The following is a 27,118-nucleotide window of genomic DNA, read 5'->3' on the forward strand; positions in this document are numbered from 1 at the left end:
AACAACCATGGTGAAACTTCTTCATGTCATTTTATTTTGAAATGAATCTAACAAGCCTACACTGGACTTCCTGTTGGCGGCATCATGATTTACAAAGTAGAAGGTATTGACAGCTGGGTGAACATTGTTACCGTCTGAAGGCCGAGTGGACAGTATTTTCTTGTAGGAGGCTGGAGTTTACTGTCTTTCCCACGTGACTTGAATGCAGCGTTAAACAGTTTTTAGGGATGCCAAATGGCTTGCGGTGGTTGGCTGAGCGGAGCGGAGTGTACCCGGAGCTCTGATGATGTTTGGTGAAGACAGCCAGCAGATCAGATCCGGATCCAGACTGGAGCGCCGTTTACTCTGCAGACTGAGAGAGGAGACAAAATGTTAGACGGCAGGGGTGGTCTCAGTCAGGTCCTCACTAAAGAGCCCGCTCAGGGCCTGTCTCTGGAAAGCCATCCCACCTCAGGGCCTGACTCTGGAGACCCCTCCCCCCTCAGGGCCTGACTCTGGAGACCCCTCTCCCCTCAGGGCCTGTCTCTGGAGACCCCTCTCACCTCAGGGCCTGTCTCTGGAGACCCCTCTCCCCTCAGGGTATGTCTCTGGAGACCCCTCCCCCCTCAGGGCCTGTCTCTGGAGACCCCTCTCCCCTCAGGGCCTGTCTCTGGAGACCCCTCTCCCCTCAGGGCGTGTCTCTGGAAAGCCATCCCCTCTCAAGGCCTGTCTCTGGAGACCCCTCCCCCCTCAGGGCGTGTCTCTGGAGACCCCTCTCCCCTCAGGGCCTGTCTCTGGAGACCCCTCTCCCCTCAGGGCCTGTCTCTGGAGACCCCTCCCCCCTCAGGGTGTGTCTCTGGAGACCCCTCTCCCCTCAGGGCGTGTCTCTGGAGACCCCTCTCCCCTCAGGGCCTGTCTCTGGAGACCCCTCCCCCCTCAGGGCCTGTCTCTGGAGACCCCTCTCCCCTCAGGGCCTGACTCTGGAAAGCCATCCCCTCTCAAGGCCTGTCTCTGGAGACCCCTCCCCCCTCAGGGCGTGTCTCTGGAGACCCCTCTCCCCTCAGGGCCCGTCTCTGGAGACCCCTCCCCCCTCAGGGCCTGACTCTGGAGACCCCTCTCCCCTCAAAGCCCGTCTCTGGAGCTCCCTCTCCCCCACTCAGGGCCTGCCACCACGCGTTATTATGGAACGCACCGCAGATTTGGCCAGACTGCACCCTGCGCCCACCTACGCAGCAGTCAAGCGCCAGAATTGGCCAGAAGCAAGCCTTTTCTTGCCTTTTGACAGCTCGAATCTCCCACACCACAAACACTTATTTATTTTTGTAATTACGCTACCCAAATTGTACCCAGCAATCGGATTTGTGCAGTGATCCCCACAACCCTGTATTATGGACAAATGGAATTATTGTGTATATATATATATATATATATATATATATATATATGGTGATAATTCCATTTGTCCATTATATATATATACACAGATCCTTTCCAAAAAATTTGAATATCATGGAAATGTTAGTTTTTTCCCATAATTCCTTTCAAAAAGTGAAACTTTCATAGATTATAGATTCATTACACACAAAGTCTAATATTTCTAGCCTTTGTTTCATTTTTCATAATTTTGGCCTACAGCTCCAGAAAACCCCCAAAACAGTATTTCAAGAAAGAAGTGTGAAGAGTGTGAAGAAAATGAGTGAGCAAAAAGTAGTTAAAAAATTGTTAATTTACCGTTTTTCTTTTTCATTTAAACTAATGTTGGAAATCCGCGGTGGGTTCCATAATATTGCCGGCACCCCCCCCCTCCTCCTCCTCCTGGCCTCCCTCTGGGGTCACCTCCTCTCGTGGTTTGGCTCCTCCAAAGATGGCAGAGTTGGGGTTGGCGACCTGGTTGAGCGGTCCAGCCACCGTGCGCGGCTTCAACTGCAGGCGAGGCCTCTGTGCACGCTCCTCTGCATGCGCACACACACAAAGATTGAGTGTTAAACTGTTCTTATACGAGTTATAAGTTGTGCTTCAACAGTGTAACAAAATGATTTGTTGTATGGCCATTTTGTTTTGTACCGTGTTTCATCTGATATTGGCCAGGGCCTTTATATAGCTCCCCTGCAGAGGGTCCCAAGCCTTTATTGGCTTATATTAGAGACAGGCCTTTATTTCTAATTGCCTCTGTTTGAGAAATAGATTTGTTCATAGTTTAGTACCAAGCCTCTTTGTGTTTTCCCCAGATAGAGCTGGTTAATGTGGTCTGGGAACGCCTTGGGATCCCCCAGTCAGAGCTGGTTAATGTGGACTGGGAAAGGGAAGTTTGGAGTAGTGTTAATTTTGTCGGCTATTTTTTAATTTAGTTTTAGTCTTAGTCCCGTGTTAAATGTCCTTGTTAGTCTTTGTCATATTTAGTCAACTTCATCCTGTTTTTATTTACCGTAAATTCCGGACTATAAGCCGCGGCTTTTTTCCCGTTTTTTGGCCCCTGCGGCTTATATAACGGTGCGTCTTATCTATGGATTTTTTCAGAAAAAAAAAAAAAAAAAAAAAAAAATCTCTCTTTTTTAGCACTCTTTCTAACTATAAATCCACTTCTGTTTTAATTTCCTCTCTTGCCCTCTTTTCACCACACCGCGGACACTGTGTGCACTGTAAAAATAAACAACGGTGGTGTTGTGTTATGTTGTTTTGTTGAAATGTTGTAATACGGTAAATGGGAGCTTCCTCAAACAGCCATCTCTTCCCGACAATCCCCTCTGTGCGTGACCACTTACATATGGTAATTACGGTAAGCAAACGGCCACTCGGGCAACAACTCCCTCCCCCGACTACCAGGAGAAAATCACAAACTTCGGCGAATTCACACAAAGGAAGACCAAGGAATATTCACAACAAGACGAGCAGTAGAAGCAACACTCTCACTTACCATGGGGAAGGTACGCAGAAATTCACACGAGGCAGCTTTCAAGTTGAAAGCAGTCAATCTCGCATTAAAAGAGAGCAGCCGCCGATCAAACAGAGCAGCCGCGCGTAACCTGGGCAAAAGGGACTGTCCGTCCGGGGGAGAACTACTGAACAACTCCCTCCCGACTATCAGGAGAAAATCACAAACTTCGGCGAATTCACACAAAGGAAGATCACGGAATATTATAGGAGTGTGAAAACATCCACAATTACCAACGGGTTCCAAAACGCTGGACTGCTGCGGGATGAAGAGGATGACGCCACGGGGACTGCCCCCTAGTCCGATACCTCACGAGTCCGATACCTCACGAGTCCGACACCTCATGGTTTTGGGTTAGGGTCTGGGGGAGGTTAGGTTTAGGCGTGGGGGTGGGAGAGGTTAGGTTTTGGGTTAGGGTCTGGGGGATGTTAGGTTTAGGCGTGGGGGTGGGAGAGGTTAGGTTTTGGGTTAGGGTCTGGGGGAAGTTAGCCTCTTTTTTCGGACTCGTGAGGTGTCGGACTCGTGAGGTATCGGACTCGTGCCATGGCACCTGAAGGAGAGAGGAGAGTGGTTGACGAAGCCACCCTGAACCTGTTCGTTTCCGACACTGAAGATGAGGACTTTGGTGGTTTCAGTACGCAGGAAGAAGAGGAAGACGAGGATTAGTGACTTGACTTCTCTGGTTACAGGTTTGCTGCACATATACGGTAGCCTATTGTTGTGTGATTTTGTCTGGGGATTAGTGACCTGACTTTTGTTTTGTTTTGTTGAAATGTTAATAAATGGGAGCTTCCCCAAACAGCGATCTCTTTCCCGACATTCCTCTCTGTGCACGAACCCTTTCATATGGTAATTAAACATCAAAACACCCGCGGCTTATAGTCCGGTGCGGCTTATAGAAGAAAAAAATAGTCAATTTTGGTCCCGCGGCTTATACACCGGTGCGTCTTATAGTCCGGAATTTACGGTAGTCAAGTTTTAGTCGACTAAAAGTTTGAGCATTTTAGTCTCAGCTTAGTCAAATAAAACCACAAGTATTTTAGTCTAGTTTTAGTCAACGAAAATTGTTCACATTTTAGTCTAGTTTTAGTCAATGAAAACTGTTGAATCTGCTGATGCGCTTGCACTAGTAATGGTATTTCGAAGCAGTGTTGCAACTCTTTCCCAGAGAAAGTAGCTAATGCTGACCCTGCCCACCCGGGCCAGTGTCGGCGTACGGCGGTAGCAACGACAAGTGGACTGTATTTACAGTCCCTGCTCAGCCCGCAGCTGAGGGGAGAATGGAGGGAGGCTGGCTGTGCTGTGTGGAAAGCACTCAGACTTCTCTGGATATAACATAGACAAGCAAGTAGCTGTACATTTTGGGAACACAATGCCTCATACACATATAGATAAGACCCTTAGCTAAGACTGGGCGGGTTCTGTTCCAAATACTGCAAATGTTTTTAAGACAGCTAAATGTCAGCTAGATCTACAGTATGATGCTGCAGCACAGGAACCTGAACTGCTGCATTGAGGGGGGGGAAACAGTCTATAATTAGTGTTAATTTTGTCGTCTATTTTTAAATTTAGTCGTAGTCTTAAGGTCCTTACACATCGGGAGCGTTTTTTTCGTGCGATTAATTTGCACGTCAATAATATTTTCCGAACCTATGTCAGTCAATGCAACCGTGCATACCAACGGCGAAGTTTCGGCGAGCGTTATTGTGGTGTTTATTTTTCCGAACCACGGTCGATTTTTCAGAAGTTCGCTTCCGACGTGTACACATCTGTGCCTGTGATTGACAGGTGGGTCAAAACTCGCATCACAATTTCGTGCCGTATATTCGCATCGCTCTTGATGTGTAAGAACCTTCAGTCCTGTGTCAAATGTCCTTGTTAGTTTATATCATATTTAGTCAACCTCGTCTTTTTGTTTAGTCAAGTTTTAGTCGACTAAAAGTTTGAGTATTTTAGTCTCGTCTTAGTCTTGCGGAAAAAGGTAGTCGACTAACATTTTTCGTCATAGTTTTCGTCTACGAAATTAACACTAGTTTGGACGGAGTCCCCTGCTGGATCTGCTACCTGCATGACCCAACTCCAGATAAGTGGTTGAAGATGGATGGACGATTTTTTTGTTACTGCAAAGCAATCCTGACTTTACAACAGAAATAAACATGTTTACAGCCTGGCTTTGCCTCTATAGCTAATTTCACTTTTGTGGTGGCTACGTTCATATTTTTATTCACCTTATTCTTTGCCCACACATGGACGTTTCCGCATTACGTCATTTCGTAATAGTATTTCCGTTTTAGACTCGCCAAAAACCCCGCAGGCAAGATGGCCGCCCACACTCCCCTCCTAAACTGGCAGAATTACTCCCCCATAAACTAACATATCTTGGCCAATAAGTATGTAACATACAAAATAAAACAACCCGTAATATCTTAATTTTATGTAGAATGCAGAGGACATGTAACTGTTTAGTTAAACTTGCATTCCAGGAATATTGTGCTCTAAAGATGACGTTAGTGGAGTCGAGACTGTTTCGTCCTGAAACCCACATAGGTTGTGCGCCAGGCGTAACCTATGTGGGATTCGAAATAACGCATCCGAGATAGAAACGTTATGAATATAGCCACGTTATAAACAACAAACTAACGCTGGTGATCCGTATGGAAACAGTGTTACTCGAAATGGTTAAAAGTTATATCAATTTGGTCATTCAGTGGCATTTTACTGCCATATAACATAACTAACTAGCGCCTAATATTAGCCACAGTAGGCAACTAGCGCTGAACCGGAAGAACAAATAAGTTTGCGTTGAACGCGGAAGAGAGAAAAAGTGGGCGTGGTGAATAAGGTGAATACAGTCTGTGAGTGAGTGTGTGTTCTCACCAGCAGAAGGTTCTCTGAAGTCCTCTGTCGCTCCTCCGCGTGGCGGCGGTGGCCCATCTCGAAAGCGACTCATCCCTCCTCCTGCTGCCCCCCTACTGTCACCCGGGCGACTGCCGCCTCGACCCCGCCCACCAAAGTTGTCATCTCTAAAGCCTACAGACAGGCAGACAGACAGGTGGAGAGAGAGACAGGCAGACAGGTGGAGAGAGAGAAACAGATGGACAGGTGGAGAGACAGACAGGTTAGAAAATGGCTGCCAGTCTGGTCCAGTTTTGGGAACCTGCAAGGTGATCAATGAGATGAGCTGTTGTGGTGAAAGGCATGATGGGAAAGCAGGAGGCGTGGTCCAGCCTGTCGGCCATGTTGCTCCGTGTCCAGACCCACACACACTGTGACTGTCGGCCATGTTGGCTCCATGTTCAGAGACACACTATGACTGTCGGCCATGTTGGCTCCATGTCCAGAGACACACACTGTGACTGTCGGCCATGTTGGCTCCATGTTCAGAGACACACTATGACTGTCGGCCATGTTGGCTCCATGTCCAGAGACACACACTGTGACTGTCGGCCATGTTGGCTCCCTGTCCAGAGACACACTGTGACTGTCGGCCACACACACACAAACAAACTAAATTGAAGCGGTCATGGCCGACCCCTCGCACCCATGTCACAAACTCTTTGAAGCTCTCCCCCTAGGCAGGCGACTGACATCTGGCAAAACCAGAACCTCTCGTCACAGGGACAGCTTCTTCCCAACTGCCATCAGCCTCTACAATGAGGCCCGATATACCCCATGAATAAGGACTCTGTCACCTCCCCCCCCGTGCCTACCCTACTCTCCCCAATCTGTCTCTTTAAAGGACTGCACTTTAAATTTTGTGATTGTTTTTTATATGGCGTTGTCTACTATTGATGTGATTGCAGCATACTTGCACTAAGACAAATTCCTTGTTTGTAATCTGATTACTTACTGTGGCTATTAAAGTGAATATTGAATCTCGAACTCACAAAAGGTTAGGTGACATTAACCTGCATGTAAAGCAGGACTTAACTTGTCATGTTTGGTTTAATACAGTCGAGGTTTAATTTTGTTGAATTCAGTTGAGTTTAATTTGGTTTAATTCAGTCAAGTTTAATTCTGGATGCTAGAACAGCAGCTACAGTGCGGTGTGCTCTGACTGGCTGGCTGTCCAGCCTGTACTCTCTGACCGCACCTCCTGCTGGCTGGTCGTAGTAGTCTCCGTCACCGCGGCCTCCTCTCGGTGCTCCTCCTCCTCCTCTCGGTGCTCCTCCTGCTCCTCCTCCTCCTCTGCCTAGAGGGGGCAAGAGAGGTTAACACTGAGAGCGAGAGAGAGGAGGGAGAGAGAGAGAGAGACCTACAAGGGACAGAGGAGTTGAACACAAAGAGGAGAGTTGAGGAGCAGAGAGGAGCGGAGAGGAGGGTGCAGCGCCTCCTGTCTGGAGGAGTCAGGAAGCACAGTTAGTTAGTTAGCGGACAGCTGCTGCGTTCACGTCCCGGAGGAAAGGCCAGTGTCTGACAGGAGCCTCGACTGGGAGCTCTGGGTTTGGTGAGACTGATTTTTCTGACTTCCTATATATTACATTTCTCATCGTTTTTTTATGTAAAAAAAATAAATAGAAGTGGGATTGTGGTGGAAGCTCACTGGTTCAAATCTCCCTCTTTACTATGGTGCCCTTCAGGAAAGCAGCTATCTCCTAACTGCTATAGTGAAGCTGTTAACATATTAATGTATTATGTTAGTCAAGGCAGTGCAGTTTGTCTCTGAGCTTTTTAGTATATTTTGTAAAACAATGGGAGTCTATGAGTTCAAACCTGCAGTAGAACAGTCAGTGGGAGCTTCTGACTGTGGAAACACATCAGAGGATTTAGACTTTTCATGGGAGATAATAGAGACATGAAAATATTTTTGTTATTATCCTTCCACTCCAATAAGAGCTGAGTCTACAGTAAGCCCGAATCCTGCAGGCCGAGTCTGAATCCTGCAGGTCGAGCAGACGGACAGAATCTCTGGGCTGGACCAGCTGGGGTAGGAGCTGAGGTGGAGGTGAGGATGAGGATGGAGCATGAAGGATGAAGAGTCCACCTCCTCCAAGTCAAGGTAGTACTCCCCAAAGGTACCGAGTTAGCATCAATTTGTCTTTTTAGCAGTGTTAATTTAGTCAACAAAAACTATGATTTCTTTTTAATCGACAACCTATTTTCATAACAAAAACTAGACGTTTTGATAAAAACTATGAGGAAATCTATTGGCACTTTCATCAATAAACAAAAACTAGACAAAAATGTTATGGAGGGATGGAGTGGGAATAGATCCAATCAGAAGAGAAGTAAACTGTTAAATCGGTGTCTGTATTGCACGTTGAAACCTTAAAGGAGAATTTCGGTTTTTTACACCACGGTCCTCATTTCCTCATTAGTTAGATATCGATTTCATGTTCTCATAATTACATTTACAACCATAATGAGCCGCGATGTGACAGAAAAAGTGACATTTACAGAGCGCAGGCACCTTGCCCCGTATGCTCTCGTTATAGCCTGTTTGATGAGACTACTCGGAGCTCAAAATCTTCCGTCGGCATCCGAATGGAGCCAAACATATTTCGGTGAGTAGAGCATCATATTTTAAGCTGGAAATGAGGATCGTGGTGTAAAAAACCGAAATTCTCCTTTAATACCATTCCACAATAGATTAATAGATCTTTCCAATCAGTTTTGAAATTCTAGAGAAATGTTTAAATAATGCACTATACTTTAACTAAGCCCGTTAGATTTTAGTCGACTAAATCTACCGTAGATTTAGTCGACTATAATCGTATATTTAGTCGACTAAACCTAGACTAAAACTAAAACATTTCAGATGACTTAAATATGACTAAAACAAAAAATTGAATTTTAGTCAAAAGACTATACTCAAACTAAATCAAAATTTTCTGTCGAAATTAACACTGCTTCTAAGTCACTTTGCTCTCCGCTGTAGATGTTATTTTACCCGGAAAATAATTATTTCCAAAAGGCTGGAACTGAATTATGTTTTATATAAATTGTCTTAAAAAACTTTTTTTCTCACTCAAAACTGACAGACTTGGAGGATGAAGGACAGAAAAGATGGATGCCAGAGATGAAGGTTTAGACAGCGTTAGTCAGCATTAGTCACAGCTACACAGGAGGCATTGCATCAGAGTAAGCTCAGAGGAAAGCAGCAATCTACAATAGATCACACCAGTAGAGAGAACATGACAGGGTGCTGTAAAGTTAACGGCTCAATGTTTTAATCCTGCAGCATGGTGGTGAAGATAGTAATAAACTATATGTGAAAAAGACGGAACACTTCACTGTGTTAACTGAAATTAATTCGTTTTTTTGTGTAAGTTAACTAGCTAGTAACTGAGCGAACTAGCTTTTTAACTGAGTGAACTAGCTGTCAGTGTTTTTGTGTTTGTACCTCCTCCTCTGTCGTCTTTCCTGAAGCCGAAGCCGCCGCCTCCTCGCTCTTGTCTCCGCCCCTCTGCAATGTCCACCCTCAGTGACCTGTCGCCTAGCAACTGGAGGGGTCAGAGGTCAGGTTAGCAGTGAAGTAAAACAAGAAGACACAAAGCTCTGTCTGCAAACCACAGCAACCTCCTACCTATCTATACTGGCCTGGGGTCTCACCTATCAAACCTGGCATACGATTCCTACTAAAACCACGACTAACCTGTCCAGTGACTATCTACTCGATCCAATCCGTGTTTCACCACCCAGTATCGTCTCGCAAAGGTATCCCACACAGACGTAGTGATGTAAAAAAACAAATCGACAAACGGTTAAAAGTAAACAAGACAATTTACGCAAATAATCTACGCAAATCCTGACCCATCTTTAAATCCCCCAGTGGTTTAGTGGCGAAGATAAGTCACTGAGATGTGCACACATACACACCTTATCCCACACAAATTATATTCCAAAGCCAAAATGCCAGATCGCCGTCCAACTGAAGTGCGCGGGTTCCCTCTGTTGTGACAAGCGGAGATAATGGTTCTTTGCAGTGAATGCGTTTGGAAAAGATATGTAGGCTTAACCTAAGGGCCTGTATTTCGTTGTAAAAAATATACGTTTTGAATGATCTCTTTTTGATTGATTTGATGTTCTTCTGTCCTCTGTATGATGAATTTAGACATGTGCTTTTGGAGAAAATGAGCTTGCTATATAATGATTTTTTTTATTTGGATGATTACAAAAAATTTGAATTATGTTTTAGAAAGGGAGCATTCCATGTAGCCAATTTCATTTCTAAAGCCTGGGAAAAGAGAAAAAATATGCTGTATATTTGATTTGAGTTCTATAATGTGTACGTTTGTGTATATGTATCCAGTGTGTATATGTTTATTATGCATACACACTGTGTGTGTGTGTGTGTGTGTGTGTGTGTGTGTGTGTGTGTGTGTGTGTGTGTGTGTGTGTGTGTGTGTGTGTGTGTGTATGTATATATATGCATACATACTGTATGTTTGTGTTAAATTGTTTACACACCATGCAAGATTGTTGTCTTTAGTGTCTTATAAGCCCATGCGGGCTGGGCACCCTGTGTGCATGACACTTGAATAAAAATATCTATCTATCTATCTCTCCTGTGTCAATAAACTCGGTGTTTCCCCGTTCACACCTCCCCGCCTCAAGTCATTGGGAATGTTTAGAACGTTTACGGTATCTATTTATTTCCTGTCTATATGAAGAGTTCATTTGCAAAAACAGATTTAAAGTCATTCTTAAAATTAGCCAAATAGACAACACATGCTGATACGCCATAGCCTATCAAAGTGAAAATGATTAGGTGAAAGTTGTAGGCCTAATTATGATCTACAATAAGAAGAAATATTAAAAGATAAAATGCTTATATGATATAAATACATAGGCCCAATAAGAGGTATAAGAGAAACAAACCGTTAATAGGCTATATTCCTTACATTGTTCTACCTTTCCTGTGTTCTCAGACTTGTAGGGATATGCTGCTTTATCCTCAAAACTGCATGATAATGATAATGTCAATCTAATAAAGAGAAGAAAGAAATCTACAATAGGCTATCAAATATATAATAATAAGTAATATATACATAATAAGTAAGGTAGCGCACAGAGCTAACAGCTAGCTAACGCCAGCTTTCTTCTTCTCTCGGTTTATAGGCGGGTCACTGACACCTTCAAGGTGCTTACCGCCACCTGCTGTACAAGTAGGTTAGTTGTACATGCAACGGACATACATCTATCCATTTTATAATTCTGACGGATAAGTGTGGCCACGGCCTTAATGACATAGTTGTTAGGCTGACTGCTTCAGCATTCATTAGTGTACGTACGCGGTGCAAATGAAGGGTGAGCTCACACCACCTTGTTGGGGTACCCCCGTACTAGCCTGGGTAAACCCATCCCCCACGTGACCTGCTCTCAGACCTGTTCTCAGTCACTATGACTGGGAACTGAGAGAGCAGGTCACGTGGTGGCTGGGTTTACCTAGGCTACCCCCGTACTACAGTGTTTTACCATGGAGAAAGAGCCATTGACCTTGACCTCTTGAGACTTTACACTAGAACCGCCAAGGAGTCATTTCTACCCCCCTGGCATTTTCAAATGCACGTCTGTGAAAATAAAAGCCCTCTATCTCTCAGTTCATGACTTTTGCTAAAATGGTTTTATTGGTCATATACTGAATTATGGGGTGTGTGGGATAAAAAGAAAAGAAAATATGATCATTTATACCTAGAACCACCAAGGAGTCATTTTAGCCCCTCATATAAACAGGTGTTGTCTACTGTAAGTGTGCAGCTGTAGCCAATTCCCGCGCTCACATTTGCACCATGCAGGTGACATAATTTTGGCTTACAGTAAACTACAGTACTAGTCGCATACAGTAGGCTAGGCTAGCCATCTTGAAGAAAACAACAACAATAAGAAATGGACCGTCGCAGAGGAAATATGACTGTCCTAGAGGCCCTGAAAATGTATCAGGACATGAGTGAAGCTGAATCTGATGGGGGAGAAGAAAAATATGTAGCCTACTGAAGTAAACCAATTAATAAACCACAGCATTTTAAATACTGTAGTTATTTGATCAAGTCTTACTAATTATTTAAACTATAAATGAAAATGAACAACCAACTGCTTCAATAAATAACGTCTTTGTGATTGCTAACACAGTTGCGGCAGGGGGGTAAAAATGACCCCTTGGCGGTTCTAGGGGGTACTGGAATGTTGGTGGTTCTAGTGTTAATAAAGTGCTGGTAAATACTCACTGCGCCGTCGTACGTCAAAGCTTCTTTTAGAGACTCCAACTCGTCAAACTCTACATAACAAAAACCTGAGAGACAAACCAACAGTCAGAGCTCATAACAAAAACCTGAGACAAACCAACAGTCAGAGCTCTTTACATAACAAAAACCTGAGAGACAAACCAACAGTCAGAGCTCTTTACATAACAAAAACCTGAGAGACAAACTAACAGTCAGAGCTCTTTACATAACAAAAACCTGAGAGACAAACTAACAGTCAGAGCTCATAACAAAAACCTGAGAGACAAACCAACAGTCAGAGCTCTTTACATAACAAAAACCTGAGAGACAAACTAACAGTCGGAGCTCTTTACATAACAAAAACCTGAGAGACAAACCAACAGTCAGAGCTCATAACAAAAACCTGAGACAAACTAACAGTCAGAGCTCTTTACATAACAAAAACCTGAGAGACAAACCAACAGTCAGAGCTCTTTACATAACAAAAACCTGAGAGACAAACCAACAGTCAGAGATCTTTACATAACAACAACCTGAGAGACAAACCAACAGTCAGAGCTCTTTACATAACAAAAACCTGAGAGACAAACCAACAGTCAGAGCTCATAACAAAAACCTGAGAGACAAACCAACAGTCAGCGCTCTTTACATAACAAAAACCTGAGAGACAAACTAACAGTCAGAGCTCTTTACATAACAACAACCTGAGAGACAAACCAACAGTCAGAGCTCTTTATATAACAAAAACCTGAGAGACAAACCAACAGTCAGAGCTCTTTACATAACAAAAACCTGAGAGACAAACCAACAGTCAGAGCTCATAACAAAAACCTGAGAGACAAACTAACAGTCAGCGCTCTTTACATAACAAAAACCTGAGAGACAAACTAACAGTCAGAGCTCTTTACATAACAAAAACCTGAGAGACAAACCAACAGTCAGAGCTCTTTATATAACAAAAACCTGAGAGACAAACCAACAGTCAGAGCTCATAACAAAAACCTGAGAGACAAACTAACAGTCAGAGCTCTTTACATAACAAAAACCTGAGAGACAAACCAACAGTCAGAGCTCTTTACATAACAAAAACCTGAGAGACAAACCAACAGTCAGAGCTCATAACAAAAACCTGAGAGACAAACCAACAGTCAGAGCTCTTTATATAACAAAAACCTGAGAGACAAACCAACAGTCAGAGCTCTTTACATAACAAAAACCTGAGAGACAAAAAACTAACAGTCAGAGCTCTTTACATAACAAAAACCTGAGAGACAAACTAACAGTCAGAGCTCTTTACATAACAAAAACCTGAGAGACAAACTAACAGTCAGAGCTCTTTACATAACAAAAACCTGAGAGACAAACCAACAGTCAGAGCTCTTTACATAACAAAAACCTGAGAGACAAACTAACAGTCAGAGCTCTTTACATAACAAAAACCTGAGAGACAAACTAACAGTCAGAGCTCATAACAAAAACCTGAGAGACAAACTAACAGTCAGAGCTCTTTACATAACAAAAACCTGAGAGACAAACCAACAGTCAGAGCTCATAACAAAAACCTGAGAGACAAACTAACAGTCGGAGCTCTTTACATAACAAAAACCTGAGAGACAAACTAACAGTCGGAGCTCTTTACATAACAAAAACCTGAGAGACAAACTAACAGTCGGAGCTGATAACAAAAACCTGAGAGACAAACTAACAGTCAGAGCTCTTTACATAACAAAAACCTGAGAGACAAACCAACAGTCAGAGCTCATAACAAAAACCTGAGAGACAAACTAACAGTCAGAGCTCTTTACATAACAAAAACCTGAGAGACAAACCAACAGTCAGAGCTCTTTACATAACAAAAACCTGAGAGACAAACCAACAGTCAGAGCTCTTTACATAACAAAAACCTGAGAGACAAACCAACAGTCAGAGCTCTTTACATAACAAAAACCTGAGAGACAAACCAACAGTCAGAGCTCTTTACATAACAAAAACCTGAGAGACAAACTAACAGTCAGAGCTCTTTACATAACAAAAACCTGAGAGACAAACTAACAGTCAGAGCTCTTTACATAACAAAAACCTGAGAGACAAACCAACAGTCAGAGCTCTTTACATAACAAAAACCTGAGAGACAAACTAACAGTCAGAGCTCTTTACATAACAAAAACCTGAGAGACAAACTAACAGTCAGAGCTCATAACAAAAACCTGAGAGACAAACTAACAGTCAGAGCTCTTTACATAACAAAAACCTGAGAGACAAACCAACAGTCAGAGCTCCTAACAAAAACCTGAGAGACAAACTAACAGTCGGAGCTCTTTACATAACAAAAACCTGAGAGACAAACTAACAGTCGGAGCTCTTTACATAACAAAAACCTGAGAGACAAACTAACAGTCGGAGCTCATAACAAAAACCTGAGAGACAAACTAACAGTCAGAGCTCTTTACATAACAAAAACCTGAGAGACAAACCAACAGTCAGAGCTCTTTAAATACAGACGGTGAACAGTCAGTACGTTTACATGCACAGTTAAGTCGAGCTATGGTTATACAGCTGTAGCTTGATTAGGCTATTTACTCAGACTACTGTCCTTGTCCCAGTAGGGCTGTGAATCTTCACTGGCCTCACGATTCGATTCGATTACGATTCAGAGGGCTACGATTCGATTCGAGTACGATTATCGATGCATCTCGATGCATCTTAAATCGATGCATCACTTTTTTCCGCAATACATGATTTATTTTTTCTCACTTTCTTTTTTCTCACTGTGTGGCTACTTTTAAAATAAAAGCGCATTTGGAATTGCATTGTATTATGATCCATAATTAAAATAAACTGCATGTACTTCCATTATATTTTATTTTATTATTAAATAATAATAATAATAATAATAATAATAATCGATTTTTGACATTTGTGAATCGATGCAGAATCGTGCACGTCCGCATCGCGATGCATCTTATAATCGATTATTTTTGACACCCCTATGTCCCAGTATACAAGGACGGGTGGGAAATCGATTTTCTGATGGAATCATGTTGCCTCCGGTGCGATAGGTGGCGATTAGGGATGTTCATCAATTATCGAAAATCGATAATTGATCGTTAAGGATTGGAATCGATCCTGTGGCATTTGGATCGATTCTTTAATTATTAAAAAAAAAAAAAAAAAAAAAAAAAAAAATTGGACTAGGTTTGGGTGGAATTCGTTCCTCCTCGCCCCACTCCATTGCACAGCCGACTAACGTGAGGTGGAGCTTCATATAGTCTCTAGTTTTCTGGCTGGGCACGGGCCTTTGTGCCAACAAAACTGTTTTAAACATGGGAAATTCACACCGGCATGCGCCGGGGACAGCAGTGTTGGAGAGGAGACACATTGAAATAAAGAGTTAATTGAGGAGAACACGTTGTCTTTCGTATTTTCTGCCATAGGCATTCATTTTGTAAAAAAAAAAAAAAAATATTGAAAATTTTCTAAGTATTAATATGATCGATAATCGATAATTGATCGTTAATTTTCACCGATTATCGATTTTGGAAAATTTTCAAAATGAACATCCCTAGTGGCGATATGCACTCTTTCCCCGCAGGCTCCGCCAATTCAAAATGACTGGTAGCAGCAAGTCTCTTAATAATAAGGTATTTAATTTAAAATATATATATATATATATATATATACACAAAAGTTTTTTTTTATGTTCTGTATTTTAGTGATAGTGATGTTTTGCTGTGTTCTGTGTTTATGTGGTCGAGCGAGGTTGTGTTTATGTGGAGAGAGAGAGCGCCGATAAACCGTTCAAACGCAGGGATGGTCACGTAACACAAAGCTGCCCCTTGTGAGCTCAATACAGTTGAAACTAAGATATTCCATGAAAATAAATATTTTTTCTAGACACAGATTTAGCTACTACATTAACGAACTTCACATTTAGCTTTAGCTAATCGCTCCCTGGCCGCTAACATAACAGTTTTACATGCTGTTCGACTTCCGGATCAAAGCCTGGCATGGGGACTTTAGCGCGTGCGCTGATCGCCTCGTCTAGTTCCAGTCCGACTGGCCTGTATACATGCAGGAGTAAATCGACTCCCAATCGCATTATCTGGGTGTGTTATACCGCATTCATGACAACTCGGCCCGCCGGAGGTTTCAACACGGAACCTCCGCCCTGGACAGATTTGCGTTCACGCTGCACCTCCCGCTCGGGGGTAAAGCCCAAACTGTTGCTATAGCAACCCGCGTTAGCATGGTAGCTACCTACTAGCGAACAATGCTAACCGAACATGCTGATTGCTGAATTTCACACAGAGCGAAACACAGATGATACAAACACATATGAAACGTTAACATTACATAATTAAGAACTCAACTTGTGTGTTAAAACGTCAACAAACGTCTTTATAATAATTCTGTGATTATCATTAACGATGCAAGTAGCCATTTTGATGTGGCTGTGACATCAACTCGGAGAAACCGGAGCTCTGGATGATACCCGAATTTCCGAGCTGTAATTCTGGCCTGGACGACCGTTCAATTCACTTTTTACAGGTCGGAACCCATTTTTTCCGGCGGTCCGAGTTGTCTTGAACGGGGTATTAGTCTGACTTTTATAACTTCGATTTCAGTCGAGCTAACATACATGCATTTCATAAGTCCGGTTTTAGGTACCGTAAATTCCGGACTATAAGCCGCACCGGTGTATAAGCCGCACCTGCAAAGTTGACTATTTTTTTCTTATATAAGCCGCACCGGACTATAAGCCGCGGGTGTTTTAATGGTATTTTTTTTTTTTTTTTTTTTTTTTTTTAATTGTGTTTTAATGTTTAATTACCATATGTAAGGGTTCATGCACAGAGGGGATTGTCGGGAAAGAGATGGCTGTTTGAGGAAGCTCCCATTTATTAACATTTCAACAAAACAACATAACACAACACCACCTGTGTTGTTTTTTACAGTGCACACAGTGTCATACAGTGTCATACAGTGTGGTGAAAAGAGGGCAAGAGAGGAAATTAAAACTTATTATAGTTATATAGGATTTATAGTTAGAAAGAGTGCTAAAAAAGAGAGTTTTTTTTTTTTTTTTTTGAAAAAAATCCATAGATAAGCCGCACCGTTATATAAGCCGCAGGGGCCAAAAAAGGCCAAAAAACGGGAAAAAAGGTGCGGCTTATAGTCCGGAATTTACGGTAATTATTAATAACGCAATAATTCAATTTTTTTTAAGTGCATGTAAACGTACTGAGTGTTGTCTAATATTTATCAGGAATGTTTCCCCAATAGAGTGTCAAAGTCACGCCCACTTCCGGGTTAGGGATACAAACCATGGGCTTTCATCCGCCATTTTATTTTCCATAGACGTTTCGTAAAATGCATAATAAAAATAGTTTTACTTGGTAAAACCAAGCGATTCAGCTGTAGATCAGGAGAGACCACAGAACATTTAACTCAAACAGGGGGGAGAAAAAAACATTTTGTTTTGTTTTGGTCAGAGTGAAATGTTCTATGGTCTCCTGATTCTAAATATAGATGAATAGCTTGGTTTGACCAAGTAAAACGATTTTTATATGCATTTTACCAAATGTCCATGGAAAATCAATGGCGAATGAAATCCCTTGGCTCTCTATTTATCAGGAATGTTTGATGGCCCCACCCCCTGACCTTTGAACTTGTCAGTCTCCTTGTCTCTGACGAGGCGCACGCTGCGCACGTTGAGGTCTTTAAAGATGGCGTCTATGTCCCCCTGCACCGTGTTGAAGGGCAGGTTCCCCACGTAGGCCGTGTAGGGTGGTTCCTCAGGAAGATCCTTCTGCTTCCTGGGTCCCCCGGAGCTGCCGCCGCCACGGGGCCTGCAGGGAGCACAAAGCATCATGAGATATGTATGCACAAAGCATCATGGGATATGTATGCACAAAGCATCATGGGATATGTATGCACAAAGCATCATGGGATATGTATGCACAAAGCATCATGGGAAATGTATGCACAAAGCATCATGGGAAATGTATGCACAAAGCATCATGGGAAATGCACTAGGGTTACAGCTAGGGATGCACGGTGATATTGGCACACCATTGCTATCAGCCGATAAAGGCTTTAAAGTCAAGCTGAAATGAAAAATGACTTTTTAACTATTTTAGATCACATCCCTGGTCATTAACATTTAACAGTGTGCAAAAAAAATCACAAAAATCAAATTTATTTGGTTTTTCCACATCAAAAGTCAACCATGCTGTCTTCATTCATAACCAGGGCTCGACGTTAACTTTTAAAAGTGGTTGCCGGAGTGGCAACCTGGCAAGAGCTTTTGGTTGCCCGAATAAAAATATGGTTGCCATTTTTAGTCGCCTTGTATTTTGAGTAATTAAGATACTATGCAGTCATAAGCCGCCTTAATAATGACGATGTGACAGAAAAGTAAGTATAATTGTCTATTATACTATAATAGGCCAGCGACCCATGCAGCCAGACTTCATCTGCTTTTGACATCTTCATGGTGCATCCTGCAGCCGCTGTGATTGTGTGCGAGCAGCCACCTGTCTGAGTCAGTACTCGTTAAACACACCGCACGTGCAGCATGCATCACGCTAACGTTATGGGACAACGACAGTGTAGTCAGTAAACTAGTGCCACGTTTTCAATGAGTTTTATCGGGCGTGCGTTATGGAGAAGCGTGCGCACCTCCACCAGTCAATTTTCGTGATGAGCTGGGAAACTTCCGGTTAAAACTTTCAAAAATAATATTACTTAAACAAAAGTAAATAGTTATTGATGCACGTTGGATGAGAAAAAGGTATTTCAACGAACAAAGCAGCAAACCTTGTATCAAAATACTTGTGATGTTAAGATTACAAGTGAAACTGTGGCTGTACAGCATTACTCAAAATTAATATGAATGTTACAATAAGGGTTTTATTTTGAAAGCCCTAAAGCAGATGACATACTTTTACATTCTGGCTGACTTGACGCCCGTGCAGTTATGCCTGTCTGAAACACAGCTATGCTGCCTGTATAGCCAGATCCACATGACAAAAGCGTGCGTACCATTTTTAAAGGGGTGGGGCGAGTAGTACCCGAACAGCGGAAACATTACTCGAGTACTGACGTTATGAACGAGTACTTGAGTACTCCCGCCCATCCCTAGTGGCTAACCGGAGCTAACATAAAATTGCAGGGTAAGCCCCTCTATAAACCATAATATGTGTCCTTTCACCTTTGATTGAAAAATGCTTCCACCTGATTAAAGAACATGTAATAGTTTATGTAATACCTGAAAACATCAGTCAACATCACATGTCTTTTCTTTAATCAGGTGGATTGAAAGTGGAAACGTTCCACTTTCAATAAAGTGGAAAGACACACATAATGCTTTATAGTGGGACAGACTTCCCATGCCTGCCCATTCACTTCAATAGAACTCTCCTCAATGCAAAATTCGAACAGCTTTGCCAGTAACATGACAGTAAGAAAGGCAGATGTAACCAAATCTAACTGACATCACTATTGTGAAGTGTGAACACAAAACAAAGAACACTTCTGATATAATATGATATATGAGTGTTTTAGTAGTGTATTACTCAATACAAAAAATTAAGGCTTTGAACCGAAAGCTTATGACTGCTTAGTCTGCAGATAAAACACAATGACAAAAGCCAGTCATTTAGACTCAGGTGTTCATAAACTACAGGTTAAGAACTTCCTTTTTTAAATACAAAAATTTTAAATTATTATCACGTATTGGCCAGGAGAAGAAGATATTTGTCGGTTATAGAAGTATCGGCTGAAAAAATCCCCCCCAAAGTCTATAAATCCCCCAAAAAGCTATAAACCCCCCCTATCTGAAGAACAGAAGGGGGGAATCCCCCCACCCAGTTTGCAAAGTGAATTTTAAGCCCTGCTTGACCACAGACGGATGGACATCACTAGCCGCAGAGGCCTATGTGACAGTCATCGCACATTTCATAAACAGGTTTAATAGTAAAAGTGTAATATCATCTTCTCATGTAATATCCCATTCAATGCATTGTTACAACAGAGACATTTGAGTGGTTGGACTGCCCTCTAGTGGACAGAACGGTACATAACAACATGCTTGCATGCAAAAGCCTATCCACCTTATTTTTGAATGCCCCACTGTAAAAAATAATTGCGGGTACAAGGTCCGGTTTAATGTAACTCATTGTTGCAGCTTGCCATTTCCTTTGTTATACTCTGGCTGCAGACCCGAATTATAAACCGGAAGCTGGAGTCCGTTATAAAAGTTATAAATATAGTCACGTTATGAACAACTAACCAACGCTGGAGGTCCGTATGGAAACTCGAAATGTGTGTTACTCGAAATGATTAAAAGTTAAATCAATTTGGTGGCGTTTTACTGCCATGTAACATAGCTAGCTAGCCGCTAACATTAGCCACAGTTAGTAGCCGACTACCCACAATGCATTACGTTATCCCAGCACCCGAACGACACGGCTGTAGAGCAGAATGGCTCTGCTGTAAAAGGGTAAAATCCTCATAGACGTTTTTTTTGTCGGGGGCTGGGGGGTTATCTAAATTGGTTACACCGGAAATAGAACCCATAGTTAACGTAAGGCAAAATGGCCACCAAAAATAAGGTGGATAGGTCCAGAGAAAAAGCCTAAATTTGAGCATTACAAATTCATAAGAAATCGAATAAAAAATCGAATATTAAAATAATAAAGCACTGACAATCAAAATCGATTATAGAGGAAGATTGACAGCCCTAATATATAATATAGTGTTATTGGTGTAAAAATACAGTGATTTTTGGCCAAGATATAAGAACAAAGCAGTCATCAATTGAGATTCAGAACACAGATGCTGCAGGCTGTATCTGAACTGCTGCCAGCTGACTGCATCTGACTGAGCAATAATCAATCACACAACATGATAGTACAGTATGTTACACACAGTCAGCTAGACCCAACACACACCAACAGCCTACTACACACCAACAACACCACACTCTACACACCAACAACACACTCTTCACACCAACAACAACACACTCTACACTAGCCTCAACGCGAGACTCAGCCTTCATTCTTCAGACTGAGTCTCGCCGTAGCAGGTCCTCAATCAACTGAACTTATCGTTTGGAATGGTCTCTAGTGACATACACGTTATCAATCACAATAAAAATGTACCTTACTGACGCACAATGTTGTTCTCCTTTGATAGGGACCAAGAGCATCCAAAAATAGCACATAGTTTTACAATACCGAGCCCTTATTCACATGCCAGAGCCGGTTTAAGCTAAACAAGGCTAGATCGGAACCTATGGCCAGCGCGATAAAGCGTTGATGAGCCTGTTGTCAGCCAAAGTGGCTGGCCGATTTTAAATTGTACCAGCCACATGGACAAGTTCAGGCCAGGGTTGACTTGGTATGTGTGTGGTTCTGGAAAACCAAGGGAAAGTAGCTGTTACAATCTGCATATACTTAGGTTGTTACAGGAAATGCCTTACATGTATACAGTACACCAAAATATACATTTCTCGAACATGAATCTGCAAATAAAAAAACATCAATGTATAAATAATTAAATAAACAATAAGGCATCATGCCATCAGCTGAGCATATTCTCCAGCACATAGAAATGATATAATCCCTCTCCCCAACAAAGCCAAGCACCCAGCAGACAGCAGACACTGCACTGCACACATTCACACTCACAGTCAATGCAACACAGCCCAAACAATTGGCACCCACATAGTATGAAGAAAACACCAATAAATGGCAAATGAAGGCACTATCAATAAATGGCAAATGAAGGCACTATCAATAAATGTCAAATGGGCACTGTAATTTAGCATTGAGGAGGAGCCACATGGCGGACGAGTCCACCGCATGGCAGAACACAATCCTAACGTCACTCCGAGGCAAACAACAACAAATATTAAACAACTTACTGGTTGCTTGGACGCACACAGCTCTGAAAAACCAAAACCCCAGCAACTGGCTTAACAAATACTACTCGAATTACACTCTGTAAACATTAAAGTCGAGCTGAACCCAAAAATGACTTTTCTTTTCTTTTAGTTCAAATACCTGGGTAGTGCACCTATTTAATAATGTATGCAAAACAAATCACAAAAATCAAATTTCTTTAGTTTTTCACACTTTTTCACATCAAAAGTTCATTTTTCAAGATTTCATTGATAACAGTAATTTACAGTTTGCTGACGTCACTTAGTACTATCAAAATTATACCCCATTTCAACCAATCATTTCACAACATGCAGCTGTCAATCAAATCTTCATTTCAAGATCATTTTCTCTTCCAAATGAAGGGGGAAATGGTGCCTTGTGCCTGTCATCTGGCAGAGTTTCTAGCCCATAAACTAACTACTAACTTGAGCAATTATGCAAACTAAATCAAACGGTAATTTGTAAGAATGCAAATAAATGTAACTGGCTCGTTAAAACACGCATTCCAGGAATATTATTTACATTTATAGCGATAATGGCGCGCGCCTCCGAGCCTGACAGCCTCCCTGGCTGTCAAGGGTCGTCTCTCGGAGATTCCAGGCGGGCAGGGAGCACCCATGCATCGGATTGTCCGCTCCTTCCGCACGAAGCCGGTGGCTGCCTGGTACTCTGATCCCACTCGCGTAGCACGACAACACGCTGAATCTTACCCGGATTTGGGGGTGGAACACGACAGGATTGGCCAATGCCAAAGCCAGTCCTCAGAATTGTCAAATCAAATCATCGACAGGTATATGGTCCGCCTCTCAATTTGTTTTCAGTCTGAAACGGACTCAGATGCACGTGACGAACGGGTTCACCTCGATTTTAAGCATCATCTCTGGGCAGCAGCACACCTCCTGTTTTCACTGTCACTGCTCTGCTACCTGGTGGTCTCCTGCACCAGCAAGGGGGGGGCGTGTCCTAGTAAATTGGTAAATTGGCTCTTAAATCCATGACAGGATCAGCATGACAAAGCCAGATATAGGGCCTGCTTGCGCTGGCCAAAAATTGTAAACCTTGCAGTACAATCTCCCAGCCACTGAGCTCGCAACTGATACATCCGGAGCTGTGGAGCAGTTGAAACCAGAAATGACACAGCCGAAGACTGTTTTTTAGATTTGGCTTTGGCTCTAGCATGTGAATAAGGGCTTGGTATTGTAAAACTACTTAATATTTTTGGATGCTCTTGGTCCCTATCAAAGGAGAACAACATTGTGCGTCAGTAAGGTACATTTTTATTGTGATTGATAACGTGTATGTCACTAAAGACCATTCCAAACGAGAAGTTCAGTTGATTGAGAACAGAGGACCTGCTACGGCGAGACTCAGTCTGAAGAATGAAGGCTGAGTCTCGCGTTGAGGCTAACTCTACACACCAACAACACACAATACTCTCTACACACCAACAACACTCTACACACAAACAACCAACAACAACACACACTACAGCAAGCTGGAACACAACAGCCTGTCTGTCTGTCTGTATGCTCTGAGCAGGACAGGCCGGTTAGGCCAGTAGCAGCTAGCACCCGGCTCTCAGCCCGCCCCACATGCGGCGGGCTGCACCATGCGGGGAGGGCTGCTCTGCAGCTAGCCTGAGCTCTGACAGGCCTGTGAGGGGACTAGCTAGTACTACTAGCTGCCTGACACCAGCCTCCCACAGGCCCGTCACTCCTCGGGCTAACAGTCACATTAGTTTAATAAACTAACGTTAGCTAGCTGCAGATGGATCTGTGATTGGCACATCTGCAACGTTATAACACCGCCCGAGCTGCGGCTAGCCTTATATCAGCATCATTAGCATTACGCTACGTTAGCGCACACAGCCAACAGACCGGTAGCTGCTGCTTTAGCTTTAGCTCCTCCACGGAAGAGAGCGCGGGGTTTCAGCGCCGTGCTGTGTGCCTCGGGTTGGCTCAGCCCGGCCCGGCATGGCTCGGCCTGGTCTTACCCTCTGCCGCCGCCGAAGCTGCCATAGGCCCGGTCCCGCTCGTCGTAGTTGTCGTAGTCCGCCATGGCTGACTGTTGTGAGCCTGTGAGGAGGTCCTTCACATCAGACAGACAGGCTGAAGCTGCCTGCACAGCGCCTGACCAAAACACGCACACACACGCACGCACGCACACACACTCACGCACACACACACACACACACACACACACACACACACGCACGCACACACACGCCAGAGAGGTCTCACTCACAACTCTTTGGTCACGAGTCTAGCTCATCAGCTGGATGCCATCTGGACTGCTTACAACACCTATACAGTGTTATACAGACTTATATTTGTTTAATGCATAAACTAAATCCCACTCATGTAGGCTATAGCTAACTCAGTAAATCATGTTCAAATAAATAATAATACTGTTCAAATGTGCTAAATATGTACTTGGTGGGGACAAGGGCAAAATAAGTAGCAGCTTGTGAGTGACTAGTTGTATTTTTTCTTTTAAGTAGCTCTCACGCTAAAAAAAAAGTGTTGGCACCTCCGCTGTAGGAGTTAACTACCTCCAGAAGGTGTCAGTAATGCAACTCCAAGGATGCAAGCTGCAGTTAAACCCCAAAGAAGAAAAAGAAGAAGAAAAACTCCCTCTCTCCAGCCAGACCACGCCCTAGATAGATAGATAGATAGATAGATAGATAGATAGATAGATAGATAGATAGATAGATAGATAGATAGATAGATAGATAGATAGATAGATAGATAGATAGATAGATAGATAGATAGATAGATAGATCTATATATATAGCCTATATATATATATATATACACATTATATTATATTATACAGTAGGCATATATATATATGCCTACTGAAATCAAGACAAAAAAAACTGTAAATAAGCAAAAAAAATGCTAGAGGGTTGATAGCTGCTGAATAAACTTAGTCCTGAACTGCTGAGTGGGCTGTCTCAAGCCAGCAGTATCAGTCTAAACTTAGACTTGAATTAGTAGTAGGCTATAGGACGAATCAGCGTGACGTCACTTACCACCCAGAAATGCGGAACCCCACGGCAGTTAATAGTATGAGTTGTGCCAAACAAACGTTAATATCTCAAAAACTATAGCCTATATCACATCGCTTATATTTTGACATTCTGAGTGAGAGCAGAATTAGCTCAAGAGTTTGATGTATAATATATGCATGTCGTGTTAAAGTTGTGTGAACTGTCACAGTTTTTAAAATGTAAACAGAGTTAGCCGGCTAGAGTCAGACACACATGCCTCGCGCCACTTGGGCTACATAGGGTTCCATTGCCGTTGCCACCCAGTGACGCGGTTTGTTTACCAAAATGCTGCTCGGTTGATCCCTCGTATTGTATTAGTTGTCCCCAGTAGCATAGGCAGGAAAACTATTAGTTGCCAAACCTAGTTCCACCCCAGTGTCTGCGTCGATTCCTCCATACTGGCCCTCATCATCTTTCTCCTCCTCAGGTGTCTTTCGTTGGCCTGAGTCTCGTCAGCTGATGGCCCTGCTTGTCCGACAATCCTTATCGGTTGTTGGCCCTGCTGGCCACCGTCATTGTCTTGTATCTCGCTGCTGCTGCTGGCCTTGCTCATCCAGGTCGTTTGTCATCGCCCCAGCCATTCATCGCCACCCAACAGGCCACTCATCGTCACCCTGGCCCAATACCCGCTACTTTGGTAGTGGGTGCACTCCATCATTGGTTGAGGGATGCTAGCAGGTCAGTTTAGTTTAGGTTAAGATATAGATTAGCTACAGCCTAACTGTAGGCTGTGGATTGGCTAGACCAGAGGGTTCCAAAGTTTGAGACTATGGCAGGCCTCCTCTCAGATAAAGCATGGAAAACCTCCATGAAAAAAAAGCTGCCTTCACTCTTATTCAAATGACTAAAATAACTCAAATAAATCACCCCCACTCACTGAGCCTCCCCTGAAACTGTTTTCAACCCCCTGGGAAAGCCCACCTCCCACTTTGGAAACCTCTGAGCTGGACCTTTTGATCGGTATAGTGTTCAGGCTAAGATTAGATTAGATTAGGTCAGGACAGGGCAGACTAGGCTGTAGATTAGTTAGATTCCTTGTGTGCTAGTTAGTTCCGGTTAATGGCTAGAGTAGTCAAATTGTCTGAGCTGTTGCTGGTTTGGCCTGGCGGCTCCGCTGCCAGTTCTAGTGTGCCACTGCTACCTCGCCCTCAGCCGCTGCTGCCCCGGCCGCTGCAGCGGGATAGCTAGGCGGATTGAGTAGCTGCTGTAGGCCCCAGGGCTGGGCCATGTCAGACTAATCGTTTAGGCCTACATGATCACTTGATTGCTAAATTTTACTTTGCTTATCCACCTTATTTCTAGCTGCCATGATGCCTGATGGGTGCTTCTTCCGCTTCCGGTGTAATAGACTGTTTTACAGTCTATTGTTTTACAGTCTACAAAACAGTTTACTGTTTTACAGTCTATGGTTTTAACTTGACAAAAAAAACATGAGGATTTTACAGCAGAGCCATTCTGCTCTACAGCCGTGTCGTTTCTTTTTTTACAGTGAGGCATTCAAAAATAAGGTGGATACGAACAATACTGTGATATACATTAGTATGTTTCTAAACTGACCGCTGTGACTATCACTATTCGTGATACAAATAAACTTGATTTGACTTGACTTAAGACAATTCAGCCTATGCAAGATCGTTTCTACTCAATGTGAGACTTAATGTACTGAATACAATATATTTTCACTTGCTAAGATTTCAGCTTTTGCAGAAGCTTTGGCAGCCAGAGAGCAAAGCTCTGAAAGTCCCAACGCCATCTGCAAAACATTGAGGTCATAGCGAGCCAAAGTCTGGGTTAGGCATATGAACCAATAGGGATTTTATCAGCCATTTTATTAATTTTTATTTTTTCCCTGTTTTTTATCCCATTTTTATCCCCCATTAGTGCTAATTTTAATTTATTTATCCTGGTTGCTGCTCCACCCTCTGCCGATCTGGGGAGAGCCAAAACTGGCTCCATGCTTCCTCCGAGACATGGGCAGTAGCCAGCCGCTTCTTTTCACCTGACAGGGGAAGCTTCACTGGTAGGACATAGCACGTGGGAG

General features: G+C 43.0%; 1 protein-coding gene across 1 annotated transcript; it reads right to left on the reverse strand.

Moving 5' to 3' along the window:
* Positions 1-21: 21 nt before the first annotated feature.
* On the reverse strand, positions 22-24,140 carry LOC310777588 (eukaryotic translation initiation factor 4H-like). Its single transcript, XM_083637959.1, has 8 exons — positions 24,019-24,140; positions 17,737-17,924; positions 12,079-12,143; positions 9,255-9,354; positions 7,005-7,103; positions 5,789-5,941; positions 1,711-1,931; positions 22-352 (listed from the first exon to the last, which is right to left on the reverse strand). Exons 1-7 carry the CDS (start codon positions 24,081-24,083, stop codon positions 1,732-1,734), a joined length of 870 nt encoding a protein of 289 aa, XP_083494085.1. The 5' UTR covers positions 24,084-24,140; the 3' UTR covers positions 22-352; positions 1,711-1,731.
* Positions 24,141-27,118: the final 2,978 nt, after the last annotated feature.

Source organism: Poromitra crassiceps (assembly GCF_964638095.1).
Source record: "Poromitra crassiceps genome assembly, chromosome: 5".
NCBI lineage: Eukaryota > Metazoa > Chordata > Actinopteri > Beryciformes > Melamphaidae > Poromitra > Poromitra crassiceps.

Excerpts from the sequence above, each read along its gene's own strand:
- LOC310777588 (XM_083637959.1), bottom strand. The coding sequence starts at position 24,083 with ATGGCGGACTACGACAACTACGACGAGCGGGACCGGGCCTATGGCAGC. Across the intron at positions 17,925-24,018 it reads AGCTTCGGCGGCGGCAGAGG|GCCCCGTGGCGGCGGCAGCT; the intron begins GTAAGACCAGGC and ends TGCTCCCTGCAG. Across the intron at positions 5,942-7,004 it reads CTACGACCAGCCAGCAGGAG|GCTTTAGAGATGACAACTTT; the intron begins GTGCGGTCAGAG and ends GCCTGTCTGTAG.